The sequence below is a fragment of the Haliotis cracherodii genome, unplaced genomic scaffold (genome assembly GCF_022045235.1).
Source record: "Haliotis cracherodii isolate W230 unplaced genomic scaffold, xgHalCrac1.p SCAF_12, whole genome shotgun sequence".
Lineage (NCBI taxonomy): Eukaryota > Metazoa > Mollusca > Gastropoda > Lepetellida > Haliotidae > Haliotis > Haliotis cracherodii.
The window spans coordinates 3,639,176-3,655,908 of record NW_027266267.1 but is presented as its reverse complement, the minus strand read 5'-3'; the positions used below and the strand labels follow the sequence as shown (position 1 = coordinate 3,655,908).

Genomic DNA, 16,733 nt, shown 5'->3' with positions numbered 1-16,733 from the left:
ATGTTTCTGAACCCCATTTACCACTTGGTGTGACGTTTACATGAATTACTCTTTTCTTACAGAACTGTTTGACTCATGACATTTTGTTTCACCTTAAAATATAAAACAGCTTAAAAAGCTTAAAACGATTTACTAATGCGCGTAGATCTTAAGAAACTTTCATTTTCATGTGAAAGTATTTTATTTTATTTATCTTTGCTGCAGCACTTTTCTCCTAAACAAAAAACTGTAAGTGATATAAGAAATTCCTCTGAGACATGTGAAATGTGGGTACGAGAAGATAAAAAAACATTCAATATTAACTTTTTCAATTTTAAGTTTTCGATTCTTATTGGTCTATCGGGTGTCATCCGATTGAAACAACCGCTTCACCGTGGAGGCTAATATTTATAGAAAGGTTTCCACGTAATATGTGTTTGCGAACTAGCTGTGCTCTGCATTACAAACAAGGTTTGTTCATGTCCTCGATCAGCATTGTGTTGTCTGCTTGTGATTATTGTACGTCGGAAATGTGCGCAACGTAAATAACGTTATAAGGTCAATATTTAGGGCCATTATCATTGAATACAAATTAAAATCGTTTCTCTTTTTTGTCAAATGGTATCTTCAACGAGACTTCATAATAATATGTACTTTGCAATATTTAAACACATGAGTATCGTTTCTCGTCGCGTTTTGGCAATATTCCAGCAATACCTCGGTGGCGGAAACACAACATGTAAGACACCACTCCTGACATGGTACATGCATTTACTTAGTGTCATCTACAAACACAAAAATACTCACAAACATATTGGGGCTGCAGTTCTAATTCTTGGTCCTTATTTGATAGGGACACTAAAGTATGGGAGAAATCAGGGCCTATATGTTTCAGACACATTCAATTTCATTATTTATGATTTGTATTTGGATATTGACATTTGTGCCAGAGCAGTTAAGTTGCTCGTTCACAAAAGTAAAGACAAAAATATATATAAGTGTGCCAATCCACATGCTGTGTTGTTGGTGGTGGTATAGCTTTAGGGCGACGTGGACCAGAAATAAGGTATATTTCCTCCCAACACATCAAGGATGTAATACAACCATAAATACTAGTAAATTAACTGCACCAAAGGTAATTTTACCATGTATTAAAAATGTGTGACATTGTACACGATTACTCTGACAGGATCCCCTAGTTAATAAAATGCATGACAACATTATGCAAGTACAATTTAGTTAAGAAAATAAGATGATGCTTGTTAAATAAGAAAACAACAGAAAAAGATAAGATAAAACGATTTAATAGCTATGCATATGTTTGGTTTTGCTGTTTATTTCCACCAGATTGTCTCATACTTGCCTGATGCAGCCACATACTGTAGTATTGCCCTTTGGATTAAACCAAATAGCATCCACATGTTGTTAACTAGAGTCCGGTTATCTCCCTTATAACTTTTGTGCGTGTTCATGGCTTATCACTTTTCATAGACTGTGTGTAACATTATATGTACAAATCGTGTTTGCGTATGATTATGTTGTTAGGATGTAAGGGATCTGGTGTGCCAGTCGTTCAAGGCCCCGCAATTCAGAGTTGGTGCCTTAGGCGTACAAGAAAACGATGATCGGGGATTCGAATCCCAGTTCACCCCGATTATGTTTGTCAGCACCATTTCCCTGTTCGTGGACACTTGCATCATTTCGGTCTTCCCTAATCGAAGTGAGGTTAGTTGTAGCTTGTCAAACTGAGAGTATATCTGTGGACAGAAACGCGCTGTAGGATTTTATATTCCCAATCTACTCACGCACTCGGTCCCAAATGACACTAAGAGGTAGCTTACCTACAGTTAGACTACCTATTTCAAATAATCTAAGTTAAGTTCCTATATTTAAAAAAATGGGTGGCGGCTTCGACCTCCCCTGCATCCGTTATAGCGTAGTTCTTTCTTATGGTTGAACTCTCGTACCTTACTGCATCCACGACTAGTCCAAGTTAAACCTCACACGTCTGTTGTGTATGGTTCCCCGTGTGTGTGAGTAAAGCAAAGCAAGTCGGTATAGCGATAGCGATTTAGTGAGTTAGAATATAAGCTGCAGCAATATCACCGAGAGGGACACCAGACATGTGCTAAACACATTGTTTCTACGCGGAGAGTCCGGGCCTTCGGCGTAACGGGCCTCAATATTTATAAAGAACAGGCAATGGGGCATATGACAATTTATTTTAAAAAGCTAAGGTAAAAATGTGAAAACAAACAATTACGTCAATTAAAAGATAGGCATACTGTGTTTCCGTTACGTGAGTTTGATCAAAACAAAATATACTACTTACCATACATTCTATTTAACTGTCCTCACATAACGGACTGACCATTAGGTTTTCTGGGACATGGCTTGGGGCAGAATATTCCTGCAGTCACTGTTTCAAAAATATATAATTCTTTTAAAACAGCTTGGGGATTGAAAACACAATTTGCCAAATCCAACATGGGTACTCAAAACAGAAAGGTTATATTTGCCAAACATAACGAAGATTGTTTTTGGTTTTATATTCCTAGTATTTTTACTGAGTGTCATGTTGTTTTGTTTATTTATTCAAATATCATAATTTTCTTCTTAATACCACTTTTGCCATGTCCCAGTGCCAGTACACATGTAAACATACAGTTTGTTAAACAGTGATATTCGAAATATGTATAAATAACAAGTTTTAACATTTAAACAGTTGCAATAAGACCAGCAAAGCAATGGGATTCTCTCTTGAGAGATATTCAGACAGCAGAACTCACATCATACCATTTAGAAACACATATGGACACATTTCAGAATTAATTAACCATTTATAGAAAGTGTGTCAGTATGTGTATCTCCTAATTTATAAATAAGATTATACTTAAAATTGCATTATTTCAAAAGTAACTACTACGCTGTCTAGTGCATACAATTAGTCATGTTCACGCTAAGCCTCTAAATCCAAAATGTTAACGGCAGTCTCGATTTTCTACCGAAACAGATTCCTTTAAACATGTAAGTCAGAATAATGACTAAACTTATATGAAGGAATCACTAAATCAGTGATGTTGTCATTAAGGCAAAGATTAACAGGTGGGTGTGTCTATGTATGTTTGTTTGTGTGTGTTTGGGTGTGTGGCAGATGTTGGATGTTGGATTGGACCATTAATTTGAGTCTGTTGTTGTTCAGGAACTTTTACAAAAGATGATTAACAGGTGGGTGTGTCTTTACAAAAGAACGGCGCACACCAAAATGAGCTCATGGGTCTCGATGGAACAAATGAGGTAAATATTGAATCAAAATAGTGAGTGAGTGAGTGAGTGAGTTTGAGTCTACTCCGCTTTTAACAATTTTCCAGCTATATCATGGCGGGGGACACCAGAAATGGGCTTCACACATTGTACCCATGTCGGGAATCGAACCCGCATCTCCGGCGTGGTGAGCCAACGCTTTAACCATTGAGCTACACGACCGTCCCTAAATCAAAATAATATGAACTCTGTCATATAGACCATGAGCTTAAACCCTCCTACTTTGTAATCAAAAGCTTGTTCCCGATGGTACATATTATGGCTTACCTGAATTACTGGGTACTTGGCAATCATTATATTTAAGAAGGATATCTAAAGGTGCACACGTGACAGTAGAAACAAACATTGATAACGTTTCCATAAAACAAAACAAAAGGAATATTCCATAAGGACATACCATGAACTGGTTCTGCAGAGATTCACAAAAAGGCGTAACTTCTAAGAATGAACTTTTCATTGATGTCACAAAACAGGAGATACGTCATTTTTTTAATGCGAGGATGACAATTTTCAAAGTAGAGAAACAGAAACACATGTTCCCAGTGAAGCGCCCTACAAATATCGTTCTATTTGTAAAACCACCAGTTCACAGCACAACAGATTTTGTGGGGATATGTAATAACACTGATGCAATGCATGCAAACTGTAGTTAGAAAGAAAAATATGCTTTCATTGAAAACTTTTGTAACATATATATTTTCCTATTTCCTATAAACTCTGTCAAGTTATAAGTAAGATGTTGTTATAGTGCATATATTGTATTGTTCGCCAGGGTCAAAATTACCACATCAGAATAACCTGATTACAATACCAGGGGTGGCTAGACGTTTCTGAGTTTAACAACGAAAGATGTTCAGTACAAGACACAACATCCTTAACAGTGTGTATGTATTGAGTACAATACTTTCCATGTCTTTAAGTAACACGTGAACCAAGTATAAAATCAGGCACCTTATTTCTGCAGGAATCAAAGTGACAAGGTATTCTCTGTTAGTTAAAATGGATAAAATTGTCTACCACATAGTTATCAAATACCCCTAACCGAAATGGCTAACGCCAACAGCTATCCATGCCAGCAAGGCGTCAACTTTACAACAGTGGTGTCCAGGCACCTCGGAGGTGGTTATAATTAGCAACTTACTTCAAAGCAGCCACCCCTCGTAGTTCTCCGCCCTACAGGTCCTACCCTGTGTGAGCAGAGGCGCAGAGTCAGTGTGGGATTTCAAGTCTGCGTGTACAGAAGGAAAGGCTGCGATGTCAATGTGGAAGTGGATCATTTGTAATCAGAAAATAGGAACTGTGGACATCGTACATTTGTCAATAGGGACCAAAATACAAGTTGAAAATGAGCATTGGTGGAAACCCGGGATATAAACAAACATAAAATGCAGCAGTTGTGCTCAATGGTGACATTAACATAAGATGTGTCGTCTCTCCTATTATTGTGTTGAGGCTTAAACATAGGGCTGTTATGAATGATATTGCACGATCCCTTCGCGGACATTGTGGCCATGGTGTTTGATCATCCTAAATACGTCAATGCAAATTATCAAGAACAGAAGAAATGAAACCGGTAACCTAATCATACAGATATATTTATTAATCGGACCATGACATTCTAATCATAAAAGAGGGATTTTAGAAGAAGCTCTAAAGCATCAATTATAAACCGCGATTTTGTCTCAGTTCACATCCTTGCTGAGTTGTGTACGACAATATCCACATTTATAATGTACTTCAGTGTGAACGACTGAGTTTTCTTTAGTTGAGAAAAGTGATATTTCATTGCAGTGAACACAACACTTGATATGTCACTGCGGTGAACATGACACTTTGACGGAACTACTGTTATACAAGGGTTACTTCGACTTTTATTATATTACATTATTATTTATTAAATATTTTTTAATACTTTTGTTTATTTTTTTGCAAGATTTTGCAAACAGAAAAATACTTTTTACGTCATAAATAAGGAAGTGATGAACTGTCCCTGTGTGTTAGGTAGGGGGAATTTACGTTTCTAAAGTTTTACATTTGTAATGAAATAATTTGATTTTCCTGTAGACAACTATACAAAAAGTATATAATAAATTGGATGTTTCTATCATCTCGTGACGGGGTGAAAGGAGATATTTCATTCGAAACATGAAATATCCTCTATTATTTCTGCTATTGTACACTGCACCAATATGTGTTAATAACTTTAAAAAGCAGGGCGTTTAAAAAACCAACAGGGTTACATGTTAGCACCTAGCTTACATTATCGTGAGCACATTCATACATTCTGTAATGATATCATTGTTGTAGTTCAATAACGTTGTTTATGATACCAATTCCTGACGTTATTATTTTTATTCTTTTCCCGAAAATGCAAATTGAAAATCGCGTTTATTCCTCGTATGGTATAGTCCGTATATCCTATTTCATACAAAATGGAGTGTGTGGCAGTTTGGCACATTAGGCACTGGTTGGTTGGCTGTTAAAGTCCTAAAGCATTTGTTCCTCCACTCCTCTGACAGCCTCTCCTCCTCCTGTCTCCCTGCTGCAACATACAAAGGATAACATATGTATAGCGCATGCGTACAGCAGGTGTCCTAATACTGCAACTGAACAGTGTAACTACATAGTCTATGTTAAAAACGAGGGACATATATATGTATATTGCAGGTAACACAGAAACAAAAGTTACCATGGACTACTCACCTGATTCGTCCTCTCTCTCTCCTTCGCTTGCGTAGTATTATTACTGTGACGATGATGATAATAATGATAACTACTATGACTATCGGAACTACGATAGCTGCAGTATTGCTTCCTCCCTCTTCAGGGGCCTCACCTGCAGTAAAAATAACACTTCCATTTCAGAAATGTATTTCATTTGGAACACGACCGATAATTGACGGAAGCTATAGATGGTTGATTTGAAACCAAAATGTATTTCATGCTTCACATGTGACATAGATAAATGACGTTTATTTCCAACACCAAAGAAATATGGCCTCCACCAGCTCAACAACACAGACACATATTCCTATTACCTTTTTGTGGACACAGTATATAATTATATATTTTAACTTTCCGTTCTTGTTTTCATTTTGAAATAAGAATATCTCACCTGCACTCACATCTTGTCTCATCGCTTGGTCATTGTGGTCACAAGGACTCATTTGCATGCAAATTTTGACACCTAAATGTGAGGTTCAAAGTGGAACATAAACGATAGATTTAAATTAGACGAACTTTTACAATAATTTTGCAGACAACAAAGTGCGTATATTTGTGTTCTCAAGGGAGTTTTCTTGCAACGGCAATTGCAGTAGTACAACTAGTTTACTCACGTACTATGTGATCTTAGGCTGTAATGCTAAGAGTTAGTATTATGTTCAGCGAATATTTAACCACTAAAAGTACAACTTAAACATTGTATTATACCCTTTATTCGATGCCACTACCACATCAAAATATCAGTATCGCCATTTTCCCACATATCAAAGTAGTTTAGTTCAAGTGATATACATTCGTCAAGCAAATAGAAACGCCACTACATTTAAGATCGCAGACTTAGAGGATAGCAAATAATATTCCCATTTCATATCAAGTATATGTCAAGAAGTTCCTCTTGTCACGAGTGATATTAACTTGATATGTAATTGGAATGAGTCTAGTAGTGCACTGATGTCAAGGATTTGTGTTATAATGAAATTCTTGCCATGAGTTACTGCAATAACTATTGTTATAATTAATGTTAGCAGCGTAAATATAAAATGAATTCTAGCTCTAAAACAATGGTTGGTCTGTAATACGAGAAGGCGACAAAAGAAAACAATGAGTAAACAGATGGGAAAGGGATGACAGAGACTAGTCATGAAAAATTAAAAAATGGAAAAAGGAAAATCCTTGCTATCCTACAGTAAATGATTTCCACTGACTGACTCACCACTGGAGAAACTGAATGTTAACGAGCTTGTACAGTCAGAATGTCGCTGGCAGTACACCGATCCCTTCTGAGGAATATACGACAGGGGTAGTTCATGTCCTGTGCTCGTCTCGTTTTCTCTCCCGGTTGTGTTTGAGAAAATCTGTAAAAAGTATCAAACATGTCCCTTTACCTTTTTGTTAATGTTCTTTATTCAGTTGGTGACAGGGGGAAAAAGTAATATACGCTTCACAACAAGTAACGCAAAACGGATATTTTTGGCCATAATAGCAAAATTAGCGAACTAAGGGGTGCAAAGGAGGTTTGATGTGTTTATGTATCAGTGACAAATAGCCCGGATCAAATGATCAGAACAAGGACATGCAAACCATTAGTTAGGAAACGCGTATGATTCGAAAAAACGCCCCGTATGCATTAAAGAGGGCCATGGAGCTGCACGAACTGCACGTGCAGCAGCACTATGAACGGTATTAAAGTGTAGGGTTTTTGATTGCCTGGCATCTGCGTCAATCGAACAGTGACAGTTCAACAACATGCCAAGAATAACAGAAGTACAAAGAAACCATGTCATAGGCCGCTTGCAGGCAGGGGAATCCCGATCAGCTGTAGCCAGGGTTTTCAATGTAGCGCCCAGCACCATCAAAAGGTTATGAGATCGGTTTCGAAAGCATGGGTCAACACGTGATCGGCAAAGGTCAGGACGAGAAACCACCCCCGCCCAAGATCGCTGCGCCACCTACGTGAAAGGACGACCACAGCCACCCCAACCGCATCCCAAATACCAGGACTGCACAGTATCTCCGACCAGACCGTACGAAACCGTTTAAGAGCAGCAGGTCTACGAGCAAGACGTCCTGTTCGATGCGTCAAATTGAGTTGACAACATCGTCAACAACGACTGCATTGGTATCATCAACACAGTGTATGACCTCAACTGCGATGGAGAGATGTCTAGTTCGGCGACGAATCAAGATTTCTCCTCCGTCGACGGGATGGAAGAGCACGGGTCTACAGACGTCGGGGAGAACGTTACGCCGGAAACTGGGTACAGGAAGTGGACAGGTTTGGTGGGGGTAGCGTATGATGTGGGCGTCTATCTCTCATCATGGCAAGACAGATCTGGTCCATATCCAGGGCAATCTTACGGCTCAACGATACATCAACGAAATCTCCAACCACACGTCCTCCTAATTGCAAGCAACGGCAACGGTGTATTCCAGCAGGACAACGGTCGACCGCATGTAGCACGGATCACAAGAGCCTGTCTACACAACAACAACGTTGATGTTCTTCCCTGGCCCTCCAGATCCCCGGATTTGAGCCAGATAGGGCACCTGTGGGATGTAGTGGATAGACGGCTAAGCCGACGTCAACCACAACCCCAGACGTTGCAGAAGTTGGCTTTTGTGTTGCAGGCCGAGTGGGCTACCATTCCCCAGGATGTGATTCGCATACTCGTTCTTCCATGGGCAGGCTGCTATCGATTCCAACGGGATCATACGCGTTATTGATGGTAGCTGATCTTCACTTTGGACTTTTCTTATCAGTACCGATAACTGAGGTGACTACAAGCACCAATTGTTCTCTCCACAACATTTTGGCTCACGGTTCCTCGTATAAATGTATTTTCCTACCTTACACAAATCTGTCTTTGCCTTTCTTTTCTTAAGAGAATATATAAGTGTTGACTTTAACACGGATGCAATTTCCCGCCTGCAGCGAGGACGTGAACAACGTAAGCTTCATTTCTACAGAGAATGTCTGCATTGATGACACGCCGTAGGCATGTGCTATATAGACTCTCTGTCACTGGATTGTCTGGTCGGAATTAGATTGTGTACAGTCCGCGGTTGTATGGAGAAAGTATCCCTCCGCGGTGTCAGACAGCAAACATACGATTACTGTACTAGGTAAATTGTGAGGACGGGAACAATGAGCACGTCCTCAGCTTCATTTCTACAGAGAACGTCTGTGGCAAGAGGACACGCCGTAGGCATGTGCTATATAGACTCTCTGTCACTGGATTGTCTGGTCGGAACTAGATTGTGTACAGTATTGCTTTGCGGTGTCAGACAGCAAATATCCACTTACTGTACTATGCCAATTGTGTGCGTGGCGGGTGCAACCAATAGAGCAGAAGATGTTCACCCTTTTCAAAGACCATTGATGTCATCACTGACTTTTAGTCATCCGTCCATATAATTCTACCCTGCTTACTTCGCGCGTTTATGTTGGTAAGTCTAAATTATATTTGAAGGGGATAAGGAGGTATGTGTTACCTCCCTTTAGCTACAATCCTACCATGCTGAGCTTCTTCGTGAGTTGCAAGAGCAGTAAATTGCTTTGCTTGAGGCAATGAGCTTAAAGATATTTTGTTATCAGAAGACAAATGGGTGTGAAATGTACATGGTCGTCTCATATATACAGACGTGTTTCTCTGCATCCTCCCTACACAATAGAGACAGGGGAAGGGGGAAAATAGGGCATTACAGTTGAAAATCAGGATTGTCACTCATTACATAAGAAACAAATATAATGCTGTATGCAGGTATAAAGAACTTAAATAATTTCTGGTCTGTGATTAAAAGTTTGAATTGTAGGAATTATGTTCAAAATAATATTAAGATGGCTGACTTTATTGTACATTTTAGAGATTTGTTTGCTGGAGAGCAAACATCAACTGTGCCGGACGACTTTCCGAGTATTTTACAAGATGACTGTACAAATGATGATGTCACTAAAGATATTACAGAGGATATTCTAAATGAGCCTATATAAAAAGACGAAATCTTAAACAGCATCCATCACCTAACATGTAACAAATCTCCAGGAATAGATGACACAATTTCTGAATTATTTATACATTCGTCTCATTTAGCCAAGCCATTGGAACTAGATAATCGACATAACATACCGTACTTCAGGTTTGGGGACAATAAAGCGTTAGTTATCAGAACTTAACAGATAAGAATTCAGAAATGTGTCCGTGTAACTGGCATATTTAAAATCTGTTATAATGAATACCATGCGCCCATAGTGTGCTAAGAAGTCACGTTAAAGTGAAGTGACTGGTGCCACTTGTCAGAGATATATATTAAATACGACCATGTAGACTTTGTCTCTTGATAACAAAATATATTTAGACTAATAACCTCAACCAAAGAGAATTACTGCTCTTGCAACTCATAACAAGCTCAGTATAGTGCCGCTAAAGGGAGGTAACACATGCCTCCTTATCCCCTTTGAACATAGTTTAGAATTGTCAAAAGAAACGCGCGAAGTAAGCAGGTTAGAATTACATACAATTGGGTTTCTCAACCACGCGCTCACAATAGATGTTTGAGGTTTCACACATAATATACCACCATCATACCACTGAAGGACTTTCGAGACAAATAATCTAATGGAGTGAGTGAGTATGGTTTTACGCCGCTTTTAGCAATAATCCAGCAATATCAGGGTGGGGGGACACCACAAATAGGCTTCACACATTGTACCCATGTGGTGAATCGATCCCGGGTCGTCGGCGTGACGAGCAGCGAACGCTTTAACCACTAGACTACCCCACCGCCCCACAATTTAATGGAATGATATTGAATCTCAAGGTCAACACGTTTTACACAATAATATATTGATCATTGTAATTTAACGAAACTTGACACACAACATGGCTTTAAAGGATTCACATTGCTTCAAATCTAACTATTTCATATTTCGCCTAAAACATATTCGAAACCCCATGGGAGCTTCTTTGATGGCCTTTTATAGTATTGGTATTTAATGTGATTTAATGTCATGAATTAGACGTCCCGGAAACATGGTCTATTGGTATTTTTATTCCGCTTCATAAAGCAGGTGCTTCTAATGATGTCAAACACTACCAAGGGATACCCCTTCAGTAAAATATTTAGTTGTATAAGTAACAAGAGACTTGTGTCTAAGGTCAATACCCATAAAATGGATAAAATGTTGATAATGTCCTTATGTTACAATCTCTATTACTCTATTACTATCTACAAGAAAGGGAGGGGAGAGTTTTATGCATGATTTGTTGACTTCTCTAAAGCATTTGATTCTATACACAGGTGTAAATTATAGAGGTTATTACTGCACGTGGACTTAGTTCCAAAATTTTGAAACTGTTATGAAGTATACATAGAGCTGTTAAAAAGTCTGATATGTTGAATGCAAATTTGGCGACAAGGATGTATATTGAGTCCGATTTTATTTTCATTTTTCATCAATGAATTAGTATCAGAAATTTGTAACAATTATACAAATGACATTTAGTTACATCCAGATGTTGTTCAACTCTTTTATAGTGAGTGAGTGAGTGAGTGAGTATGGTTTTACGCCGCTTTTAGCAATATTCCAGCAATATCACGGCGGGGGACACCAGAAATGGGCTAACTCTTTTATAACATGCATATGATAGTATCGTGTTCTGAGGCTGCTGAGTTGCAAAAGCAGATTAAAGTCTTAGAATATTATTGTGATAATAGAATATTACTATTAATGGAGTCAAAACTGAAATCATTGCATTCAAAATTAGTTGCAAAATGCCAAATGGTCCTTTAAAGATGAAACTCTGAATGTGACTACACACCATAAATATTTGGGTATTTATTTCAGTAAGACTCTAAACTGGTCTGGTAATGTAATAGAAGAAGCATCAGTCCAGGCCAAAAAGATTGTATTTGATTTTTACATAATTGTGATGAAATATGAGGATTAAAACAATTTAAGGATATCAAAGAGGTTCACTTATATAAATGTAAAATATTTCTTGGTGTAAACCCAACGGATCTAGCGCAATGGTTTATGGAGAATGTGGTAGATTAATATTTTCGCACCGGAAAGCGATTCAGTTCTGGCTGAAACTCCTTCAAATGAATTTATCGAGATACCCAAATAGGCAAGATATAGAGGATGAATATCACTTCTTACTTGTATGTCCATTGTACGCCACTGTTCCGTGTATGTATCCCTGTATACCACTATAATCATCCTAATATTGTGAAATTCCGACAATTGTTAAACAGTCTACATATATTTCACCCACTGTTGTATAGAACCAAATTTGTGAATAATTCTTAAAATTGTGTGAAACCCCTCTGCGATATGTACTATAGGCCTGTGACATCTTAAGTGCTTGAATAAAGATTGACTGAACATTACTTCTCACAATATGCATTCCGCCAGGGACGCCTGGTGCAATTAACTATCATATAAATATATCTTACCCAGCAGAGACACGTGGTTCAATTAACTATCACATGAATATGGATTACACAGATGCCTGGTGGAATTAACTATCACATAGATATATCGAAAACAGGAGAGACACCTGATTCAATTAAATGTCACACAAATAGAGATTTGACAGACGCCTGGTTCAATTAACTATCACTTAATTATGCCTTAACGAGCAAAGAAGCCTGGTTCAATGAACTATCACATAATCACAGCTTACCCAGCTGTACGTGGAATCCCGGCTCTCTCCGCATGTCAGTGTTACCTGGTTGTTGACCGTAATGTTGAAGTCACCACTTTGTTGGTCTGTAAAACAGCAACTTTATTCTATAGCGACGTTTGATTACTCTCAAGATACTGAACGGTATTTCAGCTCGTCCATGTGTTGGGTGGGCACCTGTCGGTTTTCTGAATTTAGCGCCTAAGACTATAAAAAGCAATATTGATCAAGACGCAAAAATTACCTTTCACTTCTAACTCTCCTAGTATCGTAAATTCCGGGCTTTGAGATGTGATGATACACGTGTATGTTCCAGCGTCATTCCTGCTGACATGGTCAAGCTGGAATCCAACGTCACCTTGTTTTAGCAGACGAAAGCGAGGCTTGTAATCGGCAGTGATATTTAGTGAATCCTGTATAAACAAGAATAAAGGATATTACAAGCATAACCAAACAAGTAACAGCACACACACACAAGCACACAATGTGTTCACACCTAATCAACTCCAGGGAATGGACACAACGTGACAAGTCGGTAAATCAGGAGTGAGTGAGTGAGTATGGTTTTACGCCGCTTTGAGCAATATTCCAGCAATATCACGGCAGGGGACACCAAATATGGGCTTCACACATTGTACCCATGGCGGGAATCGAACCCGTGTCATAGGCGTAAAGAGCGAACGCTTTAACAACTAGGCTACCCGACCACCCTAAATCAGAAGGAATCTTGTTGTTTACCGTGCTAAATCCCGTCTTAGTTGTACTGGCAAACGTTTTGCCATTGACCTGCCATCGTATGAGGCTGAAAGACATGTTCCCCCTTGTCAACTTAAAGGTGGCATTTCCATCATTGCAAACTTCCACCTTTATCTGTCTATCTGTAAATAAAACATCATAATAAGTACAATTAACACATGTAGTATGTGTTGTACTCACACACAGCAAGGAAGATTATCTCCCTTATGAAAACTGTAAGCATATATGTCCACATACGGCCGAAGTAATCACGTGTATTTCTTCACGATGCGGCCGATGTATTGCTGGAATCGTACTGTTTCACTCACCACAGCATCAGATTTTACCTGTATATCTCTCTTCTAAAACTCCTTCCAGTGTCTCTCCTACACCGGTTCGCAGTGTGACGATACACCTGTAGTTTCCAATGTCAGCCCTCGTCACGTTGGTAAGGTTAAATCCAACACCAACAGGTTTTAGAAGGTTAAAACGACCCTTGTAATTCTGGTGGATTCTCAGGGCCTCCTTAAATGAAGACAAATCTTGTCTAGTAACAAGCTAGGCCATGAACAAATTAACGAGAATAACATATGAAACTTGTAGTGTATTCTCACTTACACGTTACATTATTAGTTCATACTGGTTCGTGCTACATTATTAGTTTATACTGGTTCGTGCTACAGTATTAGTTCATAGTGGTTCGTGCTACAGTATTAGTTGATACTGGTTCGTGCTACATTATTAGTTTATACTGGTTCGTGCTACAGTATTAGTTCATAGTGGTTCGTGCTACAGTATTAGTTCATAGTGGTTCGTGCAACATTATTAGTTCATATTGGTTCGTGCTACAGTATTAGTTCATAGTGGTTCGTGCTACAGTATGAGTTCATAGTGGTTCGTGCTACATTATTAGTTTATACTGGTTCGTGCTACAGTATTAGTTCATAGTGGTTCGTGCTACAGTATTAGTTCATAGTGGTTCGTGCAACATTATTAGTTCATACTGGTTCGTGCTACAGTATTAGTTCATAGTGGTTCGTGCAACATTATTAGTTCATACTGGTTCATGCTACATTATTAGTTCATACTGGTTCGTGCTACATTATTAGATTATGTACCTGTGAAAAGTCCAACGCAGTCCCTGTGTAGTTGGCAATATACATATCCTTAAACTTCCATTGGATGCGGTAGAGTGACTTTAGTGGATGCGTCCAGTTGAAATTGGCTGTTCTGTCATTGCAGTTAAAACACACCTTCACTTGCTTTTGTACCACGGGTGGAGGATCTGCGAAATTGCAACAAACAGAGGACATTTACATACACACCGAGCAATCATGGAAATGTCTCAAATGATATACTATGTACCTATTGTACATTACGAAATGAGCGTTGGTGATTCTTATAAAACAACATTTACACAATGTCATTTAGAAAGTGGTGAAATGTAACAAATATTATATTTGGGATAACACTTTCTCAAAGAGGCTTCCACGAATATGATAGTTCAACAACTGGAAGTCTAGATCACGTACTTTGTGAACCCCTATGACAAGTGATAATTGCTCAACTGCCAGTTGTCGGATGAAAACACCAAACAGTGAGTGTTGTAGATACAAATATTACGACCGCTTCATGTGCCTTACCTCACCCTGATAACACAACCGTTCTTTCATATGCCGGATGTGGGGTTCCGAGCAATGTGTTCTGTGGTGATAATAGTGGATGCACAATTAGCTCTGGTGAATTACTATTGTAAAATATGCATTTGACATACCTGCACCTGACGTGGTTTGCCAAAGTTGAATCACTATCATCAGAGCTGCAAACAGAGTGTCGACAACTAAAATGTCAATAATTTACTATCCATACGGTGATCAACACATTTTCAGATATTGTGGGGGCATGTTTCAAACATCTGAATAATACATCTTTAGGGACCGACAAATTGGAAATCAACCCATACCCCACACGCTAATTTGAAGGATTATGAAATGTTTCCTTTCAAATTATATCAATTCGTAGGTTCCGTTACAAAAAGTAAACCTATGCTGGACAAATAGCATATCTCAACAAGACTGACCTATCATCAACAGATGAAGAAAACTCTAGACCTGTAATATAAGGAATGGCCTTGGTTTCCCTTTCTCAATCAGCGGCTCTGCGGCCGAACAATGCCGGTGTAACGGTAAATAATCAATCAGTCACGTTATTCATCAACCGGTTCCTCAAAAACAAATACATGACTCTCCCTTATTTCACTCACTGACAAGTTGATTCATCCTCAGTGTTTCCTGCTACAACCCACAGTCTTCCTTAACTCACCATTTGTGCAATGGCAGCGTCATTGGTACCAAATGTTTCTGGTAATACAAATAGCTCAATATTTTATTCCAAAGCGTTTAATATAAATTGTAGCAACCATATATCAATTGTGGCGATTTTATGAGTGTTAGTGATACGCTGATCGAGGATAAGAATCATTTTTTGACGGGATGGTATATTTACGTATCACATTCTTGAATAATATTGCTGAACAAAATTTCACTTTGAATTCGATGGATAAATCATCCTAAACACTTCGGGAATGTTACGGATGTTAATAATGACCCGCGCCGAGGGAGTGCTCCATAGAACAGCATGCATTAAGTATATTGTGATTCAATACAGACGCTCTCCGAAAATGACTCTTAGATGTTCCCAGTCATTATAAATATCACCTCACATCAGTATTACATTATACTTTGTTTGCAGTACATAAATTACATTTGGTTATGATAAATAGAATGCTAGGTATAACAAAGAATCACCTACGGTACAGGATACAGCATGGCGCCTTGCGTGTCAATTGGTCCTCTATTGCGTAACGCCCACCGAACGTTTATAATGAGTACAACGGTTACATATTATATTATGTAAGTGAAACATTTATGGATTGATTTGTTAGTAAAATATTACGACCCACAAAACTTTATTCACGTACAGTTGATACAATTTGACGAAAATCATACTTGGATTTGAACCCGTGAAGTTCGCACCGAACGTTAAGGATTGTAGTGTTTTGCTACAATGCAATTGAGGCCATGTAGTGGAATTAATAATTAAACATTTACAAAAATCAAAATCAAAGAGTTAATCTTTTCCAAGTATGGGGTTATTTGTGTTATAATCAGTATTCTTTACATTACACATATATATGGTAGTATTTCTTCTAAAGAAATAAACATCTCCGATTAATAGCCCTTTCGTTATGGTGGCATCGATCAACGTATGTAAGTAGTATATTGG

General features: G+C 38.4%; 1 protein-coding gene across 4 annotated transcripts; it reads right to left on the bottom strand.

Moving 5' to 3' along the window:
- Positions 1 to 2,190: 2,190 nt before the first annotated feature.
- LOC139458132 (uncharacterized) lies at positions 2,191 to 16,291 on the bottom strand. Of its 4 annotated transcripts, none has more exons than XM_071239439.1 (12): positions 16,260 to 16,291; positions 15,712 to 15,808; positions 15,223 to 15,267; positions 14,567 to 14,733; positions 13,796 to 13,973; positions 13,452 to 13,591; positions 12,958 to 13,126; positions 12,714 to 12,799; positions 7,241 to 7,382; positions 6,419 to 6,490; positions 6,007 to 6,139; positions 2,191 to 5,845 (listed from the first exon to the last, which is right to left on the bottom strand). In XM_071239439.1, exons 2-12 carry the CDS (start codon positions 15,725 to 15,727, stop codon positions 5,791 to 5,793), a joined length of 1,203 nt encoding a protein of 400 aa, XP_071095540.1. In that variant the 5' UTR covers positions 15,728 to 15,808; positions 16,260 to 16,291; the 3' UTR covers positions 2,191 to 5,790. The 4 variants fall into 4 exon arrangements, with proteins under 4 accessions (XP_071095540.1, XP_071095541.1, XP_071095543.1 ...); XM_071239440.1 differs by having other exon boundaries at positions 16,256 to 16,279; XM_071239442.1 differs by lacking the exon at positions 6,419 to 6,490.
- Positions 16,292 to 16,733: the final 442 nt, after the last annotated feature.